The sequence below is a fragment of the Cricetulus griseus genome, chromosome 5 (assembly GCF_003668045.3).
Source record: "Cricetulus griseus strain 17A/GY chromosome 5, alternate assembly CriGri-PICRH-1.0, whole genome shotgun sequence".
Lineage (NCBI taxonomy): Eukaryota > Metazoa > Chordata > Mammalia > Rodentia > Cricetidae > Cricetulus > Cricetulus griseus.
In genome coordinates this window covers 104,361,912-104,377,576 of record NC_048598.1, presented here as the reverse complement: position 1 = coordinate 104,377,576, position 15,665 = coordinate 104,361,912, and the positions used below count along the sequence as shown (strand labels likewise).

General features: G+C 38.8%; 1 protein-coding gene across 1 annotated transcript in view; it reads left to right on the top strand.

Moving 5' to 3' along the window:
• Catsperb (cation channel sperm associated auxiliary subunit beta) overlaps positions 1-15,665 on the top strand; it is a 126,714-nt gene that overhangs the window by 100,324 nt on the left and 10,725 nt on the right. Inside the window, exons 18-22 of the mRNA XM_027419131.2 lie at positions 249-439; positions 5,851-6,186; positions 10,165-10,304; positions 12,206-12,403; positions 14,293-14,403. Coding sequence (XP_027274932.1) covers positions 249-439; positions 5,851-6,186; positions 10,165-10,304; positions 12,206-12,403; positions 14,293-14,403 — 976 coding nt within the window. The remainder of the gene's footprint in view (positions 1-248; positions 440-5,850; positions 6,187-10,164; positions 10,305-12,205; positions 12,404-14,292; positions 14,404-15,665) is intronic.

Genomic DNA, 15,665 nt, shown 5'->3' with positions numbered 1-15,665 from the left:
GATAGATAAATGTTAGGTAATAAATAATCTTTGCCCATTTCAAGTGTGAAAATTTATGTTGTATATGCCATTTTGTTAACAACTAAAATCCTTGAACAACTGTTGGCCAGATAGTCATTTGTTAGCTGGTATATTCCTATTATAAATCTTAATATTGGTATATTTTATTTGTAAATTATATGTTAATATGCCTGCTTATTTAAGCTACTGGGATATCCATTTTTATGTCTGTTGAATTGTTTTTATAGAGGTGGAGAAGCTTACATAACAAAATTATTCATACATACCAATGGTCCTTTGGGATTTCATACCTCAGCTCTCACAGAAATAGTAGAACCTTTTCCAGTAGAAAGCAACGTGGCCACCACATGTATATATGGTTCTCTTAATATTTCATATACTGGAAACATTTTCTACCAGATTAGTATTACAACACAAGGTAAGTATAAAAAATAATCTATTTCTGATGGTTACAAAAAATAAAAAGTTGCCTTTTGAGAAGACTTCATGCTCTGTGCGCACGTGTGTGAGTACGCGCGCGCGCGCGCGTGCGCGTGTGTGTGTGTGTGTGTGTGTGTGTGTGTGTGTGTGTGTGTGTGTGTGCTGAAGATTGAGCCTAAATCCTTATATATTGCAGCAGCCCAGGAAGAACCAGCTTCCAGGCTGCTGACAGGGCTGGAAGAGAAAGTCCACAGCATAGGGCAAACAAAGACTTTGTCTGAGGGGATTAGAAGAAGATACACTCTGATGGATTCTGATGGATTCCTTCTTTATTCTCTTTTGTTGTTCTCATGATGTTTCTTTGTTACATCCTCTGCTTTCTGTATTCTTTCTCTTCCTAACTCTATCTTTTCTCTTCATGTTTCCCTTCTTATTTTTTCATACATAATGTTAACTTTCCAGCCCATATTAACTCCTCTCATGATGGTCTCTCATGATGCTCCAAAGTTTCTTTGTTTTTCACAGCTTAAATACCCACAAAATCTTTCAGGCATTACATTTGAAGGTCACATTTCATTACTTAAAATAAATAAGAAACATTCCCAAAGAAAAATGTGGGTTCCTAGGTTTGAACAGGCAGCACTGTTGTACACATTCACAGATTCTGATCAGGACAAAGGGACAAGAAATTACCATGCACTTGTTAAATGACTTTGTAGCTTCTCATTCTAGCAAAGTTAACACAGATTTTGGAAGTCAATAAATGGCAATGCTGACACTTATGTAGAAAAAAAATCATTTTATCAGATTCATTCTAAGATCAAAACAACAATGTAGTATTTTGATAGGAACAGCACTGGAAATTAAAAATGCCAAGAAACACCAAATTAAGTATTTAGATTCATCATCATTAACTCTGAAAGTTATCTTTTAAAAATATTTATTTATTCATGTGTATTACTGTGAGCTAGTGTGAGCTCATGTGCACCATGTGTGTGCAGGACCCTGACTTAGTAGGGCAAGAGGCCACCAGATGCCCTGGAAATGGAGCCACAGATGGCAGTGAGTCGGTGTCCTCTGCAAGAGCAGTAAATGGCATTAACCTCTGATCCCTATCTCTAGCCCCTAAATGTTATCTAAAATGCATATTTTCCATTTGAAGTTTTAGCTAGTGATACAAAACAAAACAAAAACAGAGTCATCCTAACAAACTCATAGAGAGTAAATCTAGATGATTTTCGACAAAGCAAGGAAAGAGCACTTTTCATCAGTCACATCACCAATTGGCAGATTATAACATATAGCTGCAAAGAAAGAATTTTAAAGGAGTTATAAAACTAAACTATAAGGAATCTAAGAAAAACAAGGAACTGTGTACTAAATACTATACTTGTAAGTGTATAAACATTTCAAACTAACACTTTTTGGTTAGTGGTCAGTGAAAGTCAGGATTTCTTGGACTCCAGACTGTCTGTCTGTTTACAAAGATCAGAGCAGTAAGTAAGTTTGTTTGTTTGTTTGTTTGTTTTTGGCTTGGACACAGGGTTACCATAAATCTCTTACTATCAGCTCAAATTGGCATGTCCCAAGACACAATACTTTAAATCTCTGAATGTGCTTTCTGCCCTGTGTGTAACCATTAACCATAAAAAAGGAAACTTGTAACTCTTTCTCAGGACTATGAAGTCAGATTATTTTTGGTAGCCCAATTTTAACAAGTGGTGTAACTGGACAAAATTCACAAAACTGAGGTTAGGAATTAGTACAGAGAGTTATAACATATCAGAGAGCTTGTATATGCCCATAGGCTGCTTTTTCATTAGCAAGGCATCTGGTATAATCTAAAGGTACTTTGAAATTTTATACCAACTATCATTGCAGCTGGGGAAATACAGCTGATTTCTTAATGTCAGGCTAAGCTATGTTCTAAGACAGCTCTTAAGGGGAACATATAACCCCTGAGTAGAATTTCTTTGTATTTATTTTCATTCATCAAAACTCTGTATAGGGTAACATTATTAATATCAACTAGAAAATTCAGATTAAGGATTAGTCATCTTCTTGAAAATCCACAAAAAATGCCCAGTAGATGTTAATACAAGTTCCCTCTTTCTCCCCTTCTCCCCTGCTCCCCACCAACCCCCTATCCCATCCCCTTTCTGCTTGCCCCAGAATCTTGTGGCTTTTCCAGGGTTTCCATTGAGAAATGAGCTGTTATTCTGATGGGTTTTTCTTTATATGTGACTTGCAATATTTCTCTTGCAGCTTTCATTGCCCTTTCTATGTTCTGTGTATTTAGTGTTTTAACCATGATATGCTACTGGGTATTTCTTTTCTGATCTTGTCTAGTTGGGATTCTGTATGCTTCATATATCTGTGGGTGTACATCTTTCATTAGTTCAGGGAAGTTTTTTTCTATAGTCTTATGAAAGATCTAGTCTATGCCATTGACCTGTTACTCTTCTCCCTTGTCTATGCCTATAATTAGAAGTTTTTGTCTTTTGACCAAATGTGTCCCACATTCCTGCATGTTCCTCTTCCATGCTTTAAATTTTTTCATATTCTTTCTTATTTCATCTGGATCCTCTACTTCATCTTTAAATCTTGATGTTCTATCTTTTGCTTGATTCGTTCTACTTGTAGGACTTTCCCATGAGTTTTCAAGTTGGAATAATGATTTTTTTCAATTCTATCTTCATTTTAACTTGTGCTTTCTTCAACGTTTCTATCTTGTTATTGAATTTGGTTTTCAAATGCTGAATTATCTTTATCATATCATTAAGCTATGTACTTGTATTTTCTCAAGCATTTATTTTTATATTCTTGGAGTTCAATAAAGTGTTGTTCATGTCTTCTTTAAATTCTTCAAATTATTTGATAAAGTTTATGACTGTTCTTATAAATCCTGTGTCCAGGAGTTTATCTAGGTAGTTCTCATGAGAAAACACTTCCATGGGACTAATGGGTTTCGTAGGAGACATGCTGTCTTGGCCCTTCATGTTGTTTTGATTTGCAATTTGACTGAGCATATGGACTTTTTTGTGTGGGTGTGTGTCTGATGTGCTAATCTAACCTTCCTCATATAAGTCTAGTTCAGGAGTTTTGTGACCTGTGCTAAACCAGCAGATGAGATGACTCCAAAACTATGGGTCTGTAAGTAGGCCTATGGTGCAGAGATTAGTAGCCATCAAAGAGAAGAAGGGGAAGGAAAAGAAGTGTCTCACCTATCAAAAATGGTTGTCAGAGAAAGAAGATTCAAAGGCCTCAGATCTTGAGCTAGGCCTATGGTTGTAGAGACTGCTACAAGCTGGAAAAGGGGGTAACGGAAGGAGATGTAGGGGTGGAAGCAGAGCTAGGCTTGTGGGATTACAGATGCTGGCAAATTGGGGAAAGGGAAGGCAAAAGGAAGAAGCAACTTGACTAAGGAGGGTTTAGATCCCACAAGACTGGATCTAGGCTTGCAGGTTAGCACATAGCAGCAAATTGGAGAAAGGGATGGCAAAGGGAAGAGGTAAGTAAGCAAGTAAATAACCAGCAAAGGTGTTTCATGAACAAGGAGGGTTTGCATGCCACAGGAGTAGAACCAGGCTCTTGTGGGTTTGCAGATGTGAACTTCTTTATGAGTCTTAAGAACACTTTGTATATATAATGGGGCTAGAGAGATGACTCAACAGTAAAGATCACTTACTGTTCAATGATGAGGATCAAAGTTAGACCCCAGTACCCATGTCAGTTTTCTCAAAACTGTCTGTAACTCAAGCTCCAAGGGATCTAATGCCCTCTTCTATCTTCTTCATACACCTATACACAAATGTATGTATATACACAGGCAGAGACACACAGAAGCACAAGTAAATAAAAATAGATTTCAAACTTTTAAAAGAATTCTTGGTATGTTTGAGAGATGAGTCTATTATCAGATATGTATTTTTGCAAAAATAGTCCCAGTCTCTGACTGACTCATCTGGTCATTCAATTAACAATGTCATGAAAGAAAATGTAATTACAATGAAATTAATTATCTTGCTCCTATACCTGTAGTTAGCTGTCCATCTGTAACCTTATTGCCAATCTAAAGGATGTCTAGAGTTATCTTTGAGAAGATCTAACTGTGGCATTTCACAGCTAGATTTATGATCCATTTAGACCAAATTTGATGAAGTTGTAAATTCTTTGTCTAAGTCATTTCTCTGCTTGTTCATGTCCCAGTGTCCCAGCCATATATTGAAAACACTGTACTTTCTCTCTTCAACTTCCTCTCCTTCTTTCTGAGAGAGTACTGTCAGTATTTGTATGAGTGTATTTCTAGATTTCCTGTTCAATTTCTTAATGTTTTGTGTTTTCCTACAAACATACAGTATATATGATAAGTCCTAAAAATAGTAGTATCAATTCTATAAATTTGTTTTCATATTAACCAAGCTCATCTTTTGCCTGTCTATGTAGCATATATAACTAAAATTTGAATATAAATGAAAACTAGCTTTTAGGATTTTATTTTGAATTGTATTAAATATCAGTCTTTCAACTCCCCCTCTCTCCCCTATTTTCCTTACTATACAGCCAGGATAAGCCTCAGAATTATATTCCTCTGCCGCCTTCTTTTTCTTGGTGGTACATGATTGATGCTATGATTTTAGTTTGAAATCTAGGGCTGGGAAGTTAGCTCGGCAGTTAAAAGCATGTGCTGCTCTTAGAGAGGACCCAGGTTTGGTTCCCAGCACCCACATGGTGGCTCACAGCCATCTGTAACTCCAGTCCCAGAGGACCTGAAACCCTCTTCTGCCTCTGCCAGCACCAGTGGTATGTGGTACACATACAAACATGCAACCAAGACAATAATACACACAATAAGTTTAATAATTTTCATTTACGTTTGAAATCTAATCAAAGTTGAAATTCAGGAAATTATTGACAAAGAACAAAGAAGAAAAAAGGAAGGAAAAGTCAGGTAAAGAAGGAAAGGGCAAGAGAGAGTAGGAAGATTCTTCTGCTTTTTTCCCTGCTGAAAAGGTTGTTTCAGATTTCTGTCTTTTGGCTAATGTGTATGTGTTTTGTTTGCACATGTGTATATGTACTGTGCATGCAGTACCTGTGGAAGTCAGAGAAGACAATTGAGTCCCCCAGAGCTGGAGCTACAAATTGTTGTGAACCCATCTCTCTAGCCTTCCTGCTGAAAATTTTATAGAACAACGGTAAACATTAAAGTATAGCTTTGTGTACGACATATTCTTTTAATGGGCTTTCTATAAAATACTCTGTTTTAATTGTAGCTGAAGTTTGGAAAATGTGTTTTCAGTCCATGATCATAGTTTTAAAACTCAGATGAAACATTTGTTAATTAGGTCACACTTGCTTAACGAACGTTAACTATTTTCTTTCATACCAAATCTTCTGTTTTATCTCCAGGTCATTTAGCAGTGTTTAGCAATACAGATGTAGAAATGACTGTGGTGAGTCCTGGATACAGCAGCTTCCTGATCACACACATTGTGGATGAAAAGAATGCTTTATCGATGGCAACTATGCCCCATATAATAACATCAACTTTGTACTTCCCAGTAAATTCTTGGTTCTTATACAACTTTGGCACAACTACAGGACGGACTTGGAACATTAGTGTAAGACCATGTAATTACTGGGTTCAACAAGATGATAATGATGTTATATCCCCCAGCATTGTGAAGTATATTGATATGGGAAACGAAGAGAATTATGAAATTAAGTTGATGCCTATCACAAAAGGTAAGTTTGTTTTCACTGAAAGAGTAAAAAGGACTTATTTCTTTTCTTAAATATAAAACATAACTCTGATATTTGTTTTACCTTCCCTCATTGCTAGCACACCAATACTAACAGAGCTATGTTCTAATTGTGGTTAATGACTATATTGTGGGCTCTATATTAAATGATTTATAGACATTTTTAATATTTATAGTCACCCTAAAAGTCTAGATAATAATCATTTTATAAATGAGAAAATTAAGGTAAATTAACAGTTGGAGCTATATCAATTTTAGTATAGTTTTTGTTCTTCTAAGTGAAGAACAAATTTTAATTTCTCGGGTATGGGAATAGTTGTCTTGGCATTTTATAAAATAGATTTATTTTTATTTTGTCTCTATGAGCATTTTGCCTTCATATATCTGCACCATGTGTCTGCCTATGGAGGCCAGAAGAGGGTATCAAGTCCCTGGAACTCAGTGGCACTTGTTGTAATATACCATGTGAGTGCTGGGAATCAAACCAACTTCCCCTATAAGAACATCAAGTGCCCTTAACCACTGAGCCATCTCTCTAGCCCCTATTTGAGGTATTTAATTCAAGTCGAAATGGATGTTACATAAAATAGTATACTCTATCTTAAATTTATTGTAAAAACTTGTGAAGCTAGGCTGGTAAGATGTCTCAACATACTGGGGTGCTTTTTCCCAAGATTGTAATCAACATAGTAAGGGGAGAGAACTGAGAACCAAGTCCCACAGGCGGTCCTCGGATCATCCCAAGTGCACAATATTATGCACCTACCCACATTAATTTACAAGACACACACATATTATACACTCACACACATATCATTAAGTAGATAGATATGTAAATAAATAAAAGTACAATGAAAATGAAAATTTTGAGGACTAATGAGATGGCTCAGTATACATAAGCACTTGCCATGCAACTCAGACAACCTGAGTTTGGTCATTGGATCCTACAATAGAAAGAGAAAATTGACTCTGAAAAGTGGTTCTCTGACCTGCACATGCCTGCCATTGTAGGGGAAGCTGTAGCCACGCCTACTTAGGGGCTGGCTACAGGTGTGCCTGACCACGCTTGTGAGGGCGTGGTCAGAGTGACGTAGTGTGACTGTGTTTGCTCTTTTGGTTTCACTTTGGTACTTGCTGTACAGACTGCTGCCACGCCGGCTGGCTAGGTCGCTCTGTAAGTAAGGCTTTTCCCTATTAAATACCCTTATATTTCTACCTGACTCCGTATTGGTAATTTCCCACTATATGCCATGGCATCCATGTACCCACACTTTAACATACACACATCGTATACACACAATAACAATGAATTGGTGAATAATCACAATATAAGAACTTATAAGAATTTTAAGTATGCAAAACCAAAACTGTCAGGGCCGAAGTTGCTCTGAAGTAATAGGATTAGTTCAGTCATTACAGATACTAGCCAGCAAAGGACCAAGTCCTGGGACAACTACCAGCAGAAATGCTAGATAGCAATTGGAAAAAGGAAAGCATAAATTCTGTACATTGAAACCACATAGATTATAGATAAGAGCAGTGAGAGAGCTCACAGAAGGGGCAGTTTGAGGAAGATCTATCATCTACAAGAACTACTTGTTGCTTGAGGTTGCCAGACTTCTTTGCTGGTTACAGTTAATGGTATGGAAATTATACACATAAGCAGGACAGAGTTGCACCTGCTGGCAGTGATTAAGATTTAACTAAAGTCTAAATGTACATGCATGAATCGTCATTGTGAAAGAACCGCCACTGTCCAGGAGACAAGTGTTGGTAGGTAAGAATCAGGTATATTGTGTATGCTGAAGAAGGAGGGGCCGGTTCCCTAACTCTGTCATCCCAGGCTCAGAGCTCATGAGGGTTGCTGTTGTCAGCTTGGACAAATAAGAATTACCTGGGAGGGGGGGGAGGCCCCTGTGCATGCTTGTGAGGGATGATCTCGATCACATTCATTGATGTGGGCCCATTCACCTGGACTGTGTGAAGTGGAGCAAGCAAGCTGAGCACTGGTATGCATTAGTGTGCTGCTCTCTGCTTCTTGGCTGTGGATGAAAGGCCCAGCAGTTATATATACTCTGGGTACCCAGAATGTAGTTCAGGCCATCTGTATTATAATAGGAAAGTGTCTTTACCCCAGCCTCATACTTTTCCAATAGAGATAAATATTAAAAGAAATGTCACAAAAAGGCAGACAAGCAGATCTCAGCCTTTGGATTGGAGACACACCATCTGATGTTTCTCTGAAGTCCTAAGACACATATGTATTGAATATAGAACATCATGTTTTATTCCTTATACCATTGCTAATTTGTTTCTGTACACTCTGAATAATTAATGTGTGCATAGAAAGTTAAGTAGGAGTCTGTTAATGTCGGACTTTCTTTGGACTGCCACCTACCAAATAATTACTTGGAAACTTTTTATTATGAAAGATTGGCCTTGGAATGCTCCCAATTAGACCTTATAACTTAAATTAGCCCATTTATATTAATCTACATTCTACCACTTAGCTCGTTACCTCTCCTCTGTACCTACATCTGACTTCTTCAGTGTCTGGCTGGTGAATTTCATGCAACTTAGATTCTGTCCCAGAGTTCCTTTTTCTCCATGGAAGTATTACCTATCTTCTCCTGCATAGCAATTGGCTGCTCAGCTCTTCATTAAACCAATCAGGAGCCTTAGGCAGGCAAGGTAAAACAGTGACACATCTTTACACAATGTGATCAAATCTCCCACAACAGACTGGCCCAAAGTAAAGGACAGATCTGAAATGAAGGTGGGAATGCCGGGCTTTGTCTTTTTAGTTTCCTGGTGGACCCAAGTGAAAGTCAATGCATTTTAAGAAAAGGAGTTTCTGATTACCTATTGTGGGACATCAAGTCAGAGAGGTCAAACTTTTTATCCCAATTGAGTCACTCGTCAGATGTCTGCAAGTTCAAGTGAAGACTTAATGGTTTTAGCGAAACTTTTAAGGCCCTACGAAGTGGCGCACACAACTGCTACAGCTCACATGCCAGAGGTCTGATCTACATAAAAACAGCATGAAGACACTAATGTATGACATCCAAAATTCATAATGTCTTAATTTCTACAGATAACACTTATCTATTATGAGGTAAGGGGCCCAGAGTTCTTCATCCTATATTTCTTGGCTGTCACTAACTGCCTCATGTTTGCCTCTATGTGGGTACAAATCCAATAAACAATGCCAGGAGATAGCAGAGTTAAGGCAAAGTGTTCTTCTTCCAGCAAGCAAGAATACACTGGGAATAATTTCCAAAGCAATTTCTCCCCAGGAGAAAAAAGAAAAAAAAACTTTTCTTTTCTTTTACTAAGAAAATTTATACATACTTTACATAGGAGTGTTGTTAGATGAAGACATCCCTGAGTATATTCAGGTCAAGTTCAAGGTTGTGCATCATTCAAAAGTGTGTAGCAGCCTAGATTGACACAAGGCAGAAAATTTAGTATTACAGAGAGCCAAGTTTACCCTAAGTTACCTAAAAAGAGTGAGTCAGAGAGACTGGGATGTTTTGTCTGATTCCTAAATTTCTCTGGAAGAGGTTTTCCCAAACCAGTAAATCTCACCAACAGGTCTCTGGGGGAGCACTAGAGGGATAGCTCACTCACATGGCTCTTTAGAGAACGAGTTCTGACTCAGCACACACAAACATTTCAGGGATATTAGTCATTTAAAGGGCATCAGCTTCCTCAACTCCATAGTTGTAGGTAATTGTACCTAGAAATACCTGCCTAGTACCAAACATATAGTATCCCAGTGACCTTGCTATCCATTTGAGAACTTGGAAGAGAAATGAGGAGTGGAAGGGAAAATATATTTTCTGAGGAAAATATCGCTAAAGGTAAATTTTACTAAGGTCTATTGAGTTGCCAATCATTTTTCAGTGTTTTTTTTATAATTTTCATTATGTAATGTTAGTTTTTGGCACTGTTTCCATAGGTATGAGGATACTTCATATCCCACCAGTTGGTGTGATTGTCGGAAACCCAGCGTTATTGGAAGTTACGACAGAAGGCTATTTTGACATCACTGATAGCTACCACATGAAGGTTCACATAGCCAGCAAATTTTTCCAAAAAGTAAGAGGGTTTTTTAATTACAAAACAATCTATTAGATGTAGAAAATATAGAATAGTAGCTATGACAGTCAAGCAATCCTTCCATCAAGGGTACATAACTACACACTTAGCATGTGTAGTACATTATAACACAGGGGTAGGGTGTCATGGTAAAGGTTAGAAATATGAGATCTGGGCAGGAGTGTTGCACACTTTTAATCTGAGCACTCTGGGGGCAGGAATAGGCAGAGATATCTGAGAGTTTGATGCCAGCCTGGGCTACACAGTAAGAGGATCTTAAAAGAATAAGAGATAAACAGCTTTTATGCTTTTTACATTTTTAAACCTTTTTTCTAATTTTATCTTTTGCATTCCCTTCATTGTTAATCAGAACTTCTCTCTTGCTGTTTTCTGCCCCTCCATTTCATGTTCTTTTTTCTCTTTTCCTTCTTTTCCTTCCTTTTTCCATCCCATGACCCTTCCTGTTTCATATTTTACCTTAAATGTTTTGAACCTCAAACCTCACTCCACATTATTTTTGTCCATTTTATTTTATATGGTTATTGATAGTATGGACTTGGCTTTAATATATTTTATTGTATTTCTATACCTGATTTAGTTTGGTAATGCTACTCATACTTCAGTTTATTTCCCCCTCCCTAGGTGATGCTAGGGTTCTAATGGTCAGCTTTACCTACCAACTTGACCTAATCTGCAGTCACCTAGGAAAGGGAAGGTGTCTCAATGAACTTGTCTAGAGTAGGTTGGCCTATGAGCATGCCTGAGAAAAATTAGTTAATTAGGTTAACAGAGGTGGCAATATCCACCCTGGGTATTAGAAAACAAAGAAACAATATTAACAAACTTCAAGACAAAACACTAGGGGCTGGGAGTGTAGCTCAGTTGGTAAAGTGCTTGTCTGGCAAGCAGAAGCCCAGGGTTACATGCCAACACCACATATACCCAGTATGTTAATGCAAACTTAGGAGCCCAGCACTTGGAAGGAGGAGGCGAGAAAAGAATCAACTTTCGCAAATTGTCCTGTGAGCTGTACCACACACACATACATACACACACATACACACACACCACACACACACACACACACACCACACACACACACACACACACACACACACACATACACACACACACACACACACACACACACACACACATACACACACACACACACACACACACACACACATACACACACACACACACATACACACACCACACACACACACACACACACACACACACACACATACACACACACACACACACACACACACACACACACATACACACACACACCACACACACATACACCACACACACACACACACACACACACACACACCACACACACAACACAACACACACACACACACACACACCACACACACACACACACACACACACACAACACACCACACCACACACACACACACACACACACACACACACACACACACACACACACACACACACCACACACACACACACACACACACACACACACACACACACACACACACACACACACACACACACACACACACACACACACACACACACACACACACACACACACACACACACACACACACACCACACCACACCACACACACACACACCACCACCACACAAACAAACAAATGTAAGAAAATAATCTAACAAATAAAACATGAGACTTCCTCAATCTGTGTCAGGGTTTTGAATACCTGATTTAATGTTGTTTTGTTTCTCTCTACTTCTTGACATTTATTCTTTTCCTTTGGCTGACTTGCCATATGCTTAATAAATGCATTCATTCAAAACCAAATGTACAACTACCATAGATCATTCTCTGGATCATTGAAAACAATGGATTTGGGGTGTTTCAGGTTCTAAACTTCATGTTTTGATGTTTCCAGGGTTCCACTTCACTAGCACTGGTTGTGTGGGAAGCATCAAGTCAGTGCTATCTTACCACACTGGTGCCAACCATGAAGAGCAGTTGCAGCTACCTCAGGACTATGCACCACATTCCCGGCAGACACATACCACCTGAACACTGGATTAGCGGAGTTCACAAGGACAGCCAAGGTTTCAATATGATCAAAACTCTGCCGGTAAGAAATGTAGCTATGCCTCCTTTAAGAGAACAAGTGGTATATTTCTCCTGTATACTCCCATGGCCATTCTGTGTCAGAATTTCTGCATGAGGCACTCCAGCGCTACCGTCATTTTCAAACTGTGGGTTGTTCTGAGAACGTGATGGTGATGATCCATTTCTTTTTCTTTCTTTTTTTTATTTGAATTAGAAACAAGATTCTTTTACATGTCAATCCCAGTTCCCTCTCCCTCCCCTCCGCCCCTACCACCCCCCAACTAAAACCCTACTTATCACATACCCTTTCTAATCCACAGGGAGAGTGTGGCCTTCCATAGGGGGTCTTCAAAGTCTGTCATATCCTTTGAGATAGGGCCTAGTCCCTCCCGCCCCCCCATGTGTCTTGGCTCAGGGAGTATCCCTCTATGTGGAATGGGCTCCCAAAGTCCACACCTAAGCTAGGGATAAGTGCTGATGTACTACAGGAGGCCCCATGGATTTCTGAGGTCTCCTCACTGACACCCAGGTTCCTGGGGTCTGGATCAGTCCCAGGTTGGTTTCCCAGATATCAGCCTGGGGACCAAGAGCTCCCCGTTGTCCAGGTCAGCTGTTTCTGTGGGTTTCACCAGCCTGGTATGGACCCCATTGCTCATCACTCATTCTTCTCTGCAACTGGATTCCAGTTCAGTTCAGTGCTTAGCTGTGGGTGTCTGCTTCTACTTCCATCAGCTGCTGGATGAGGGCTATAGGATGGCATATAAGTCAGTCATCAATCTCATTATCAGGGGATGGCATTTAAGGTAGCCTCTCCTCTGTTGCTTAGATTGTTAGTTGGTGTCATTTTTGTAGGTGATGATCCATTTCTAAACTCTGAAAATCTTCTAACATAATTGTGTTTCTTACTAACTTCTCTCATCACAATTAGTCTAATTAATATAATGGTGGCATAATTTTGGGCTTTTGTGATACACGCAGCTATTTTGACTTACAATGATTTGTCTCAAACAATGCATCTGATTGGTCCTATTTCTGTTTGGGTTTGGGGTTTGTTGTTGGTTTTTTTTTTTCCTCAGATAAAGTCACAAAAAGTTAAACTTGAACTTTCAATTCTGTTTTGGACAATACCATTTCAATATAATATTTTTGCTTTTGTTTTGTTAGAATCTGTGAGTCTTTTAATTTTGTCTTTGTATATATGATAGTGGCCAATATATACATGTGTGCAATTGCATGTGCAGGTATGTGTGTTCAGGTATGATTGCCCATGTAGAGTGGAGGCCAGCAGTTATCATCAGAATGTCTTCTCAATTGTTTCTCTGGCTTATTTCTAAGGCAAGGTCTCTCATTGACCTAGAGATCACCGTTTTTCCTAGACTGGCCAATGAGCTCCCAGGATAGGTCAGTCTATGCCCCAGCACTGGGGTTACAGGTTCATACTGACATAGTTGGTTTTTCACTTGGGTACTTAGATCCCCATTTGATCAGCCATTTTTGTCGTGTTTTGTTTTATTTGGGGATTCTTATCACCATTTTAAAACTAAAAATTAGCTGATATACTACTTTTAGTTTTGTGGCAGAAAAAACAATAAAACTTGAAGGTGTGTTGTGAAAGCATCACTGAGCCTCTATCTAAAATGTTTGGACACTCCTGCATTGATTTTATGACAGCTGTTTTAAGTAGTAAAAGGCATTTTCACCTCCATACAGATTCCAGATTCCAGCATCCCAGGGTAAGGTCTTCGAAGCTACAGAAACTTAGGGAAAGGGCTACTGAAAAGGAGAAGTTGACTGTAATACCTGGAGCTAACAGTAAAATATTTGTTTGGAACAGTTGTCTGGAAAAACAAAACAGTTATGCCTTGGTGACTAATAACACATGGTCCTCTTTCTCTGTTTAATCACTTGCAGGTAAACTACAGACCTCCATCTAACATGGGAGTTTATATTCCACTCACAGATAATTTTTATCATGCAGACCCTAGCAAACCCAAACCAAGAAGTCTATTTCACAAGTCAAAGGTAAATACTTTATCTATAAGTGAACTAATGCAGTGTTTATTTTATATTTAAGAAAGCGCTGAGCCGATGAGATGGCTTAGCTGAGAAAGCCACTTGCCATCAAGCCTGAACCTCAGTCTGACCCCAGGAAGTAGAAGGAAAGAACTGACTCCTGATAGTTTACTCTGAACTCCACCCACTCCATGACATAAGCACCTCACACACAGATACACACATGAGTTCTGGCCCTTAAGCACACATAGTCCACTTGTTTCAATAACCTGATGTGACAAATCACTCAGAAAAATGATCAGTGTCTCTGTGTAAAATCCATACAGGTTTTATGTTTTCCAATGTGTTGAATTCTTGGCACTAAGTCAAAGAGAAATACAGATTAGGTTATGGGGTGTGGGACTTCCCCTTCCCCTGTTCCCTTCATTTTCTCTGTCTTTGCACCATGCTTCAACATGACTGCCCCCAGCTCACTCTTCCTCGCCATGTTGGCCTGTTTTCTGTTTCTTTGAATGTTTCACCTCGGCACTTTGCAGCTGTAGAAAAGACTTTACTCTTCTGTCAGATGTCACACCCCGCTGCCTCCTTTGTCAGGTTTAACACTCTGCTTACAGAGAGGCCTTACCTGACCAATCCATGCATAACCCCAACTCTACCATCCAAGTTCACCATTTCCTCATATTTCCTCCATATCATGTATTACTATTCTATACATTTTATTCATTTGTTTTATTTTTGTGTTCTGATCCCACAAGGAAGAAAGCTCATAAAACAAGACAGATTTCCTTTTGGTTTCCTTTATTTACCTGATTCTGATGGTCAACAGAAAGCCTTGGACATGCTATAAAGGGATTTGCATGTTTTTGACCTTTTCCTACTATATCCACAGTAGCCCAAATAGCACCAGAGTGTTCAGAAATTGTTGAACAAGTATGTCATGATGGTGCACACATATGTAATCTCAACAATTCAGCAGCCTAAGTCAGGAGAATCATGAGTTTGAGATCAGCCTGGGTAATATTGTAATTCTGAGCAGCCTCTTTTAGTTACATAGATAGACTGTTTCAAAAAATAAGAGTTAAACTAATAATACACATTGTATGCATATTTTTATACACACAAAATATTCAGAGGTTAACACACTTCTTGCTGAATCATGGATGAAAGGGCAAGAAATTCTGCCTCAAGTAGTGAGCCGCTTAGATACTGAGATCTCCAACTCCATTTTCTCACAAAGACTAACCAGTTTTGTTACTATAACCATTCTTTCT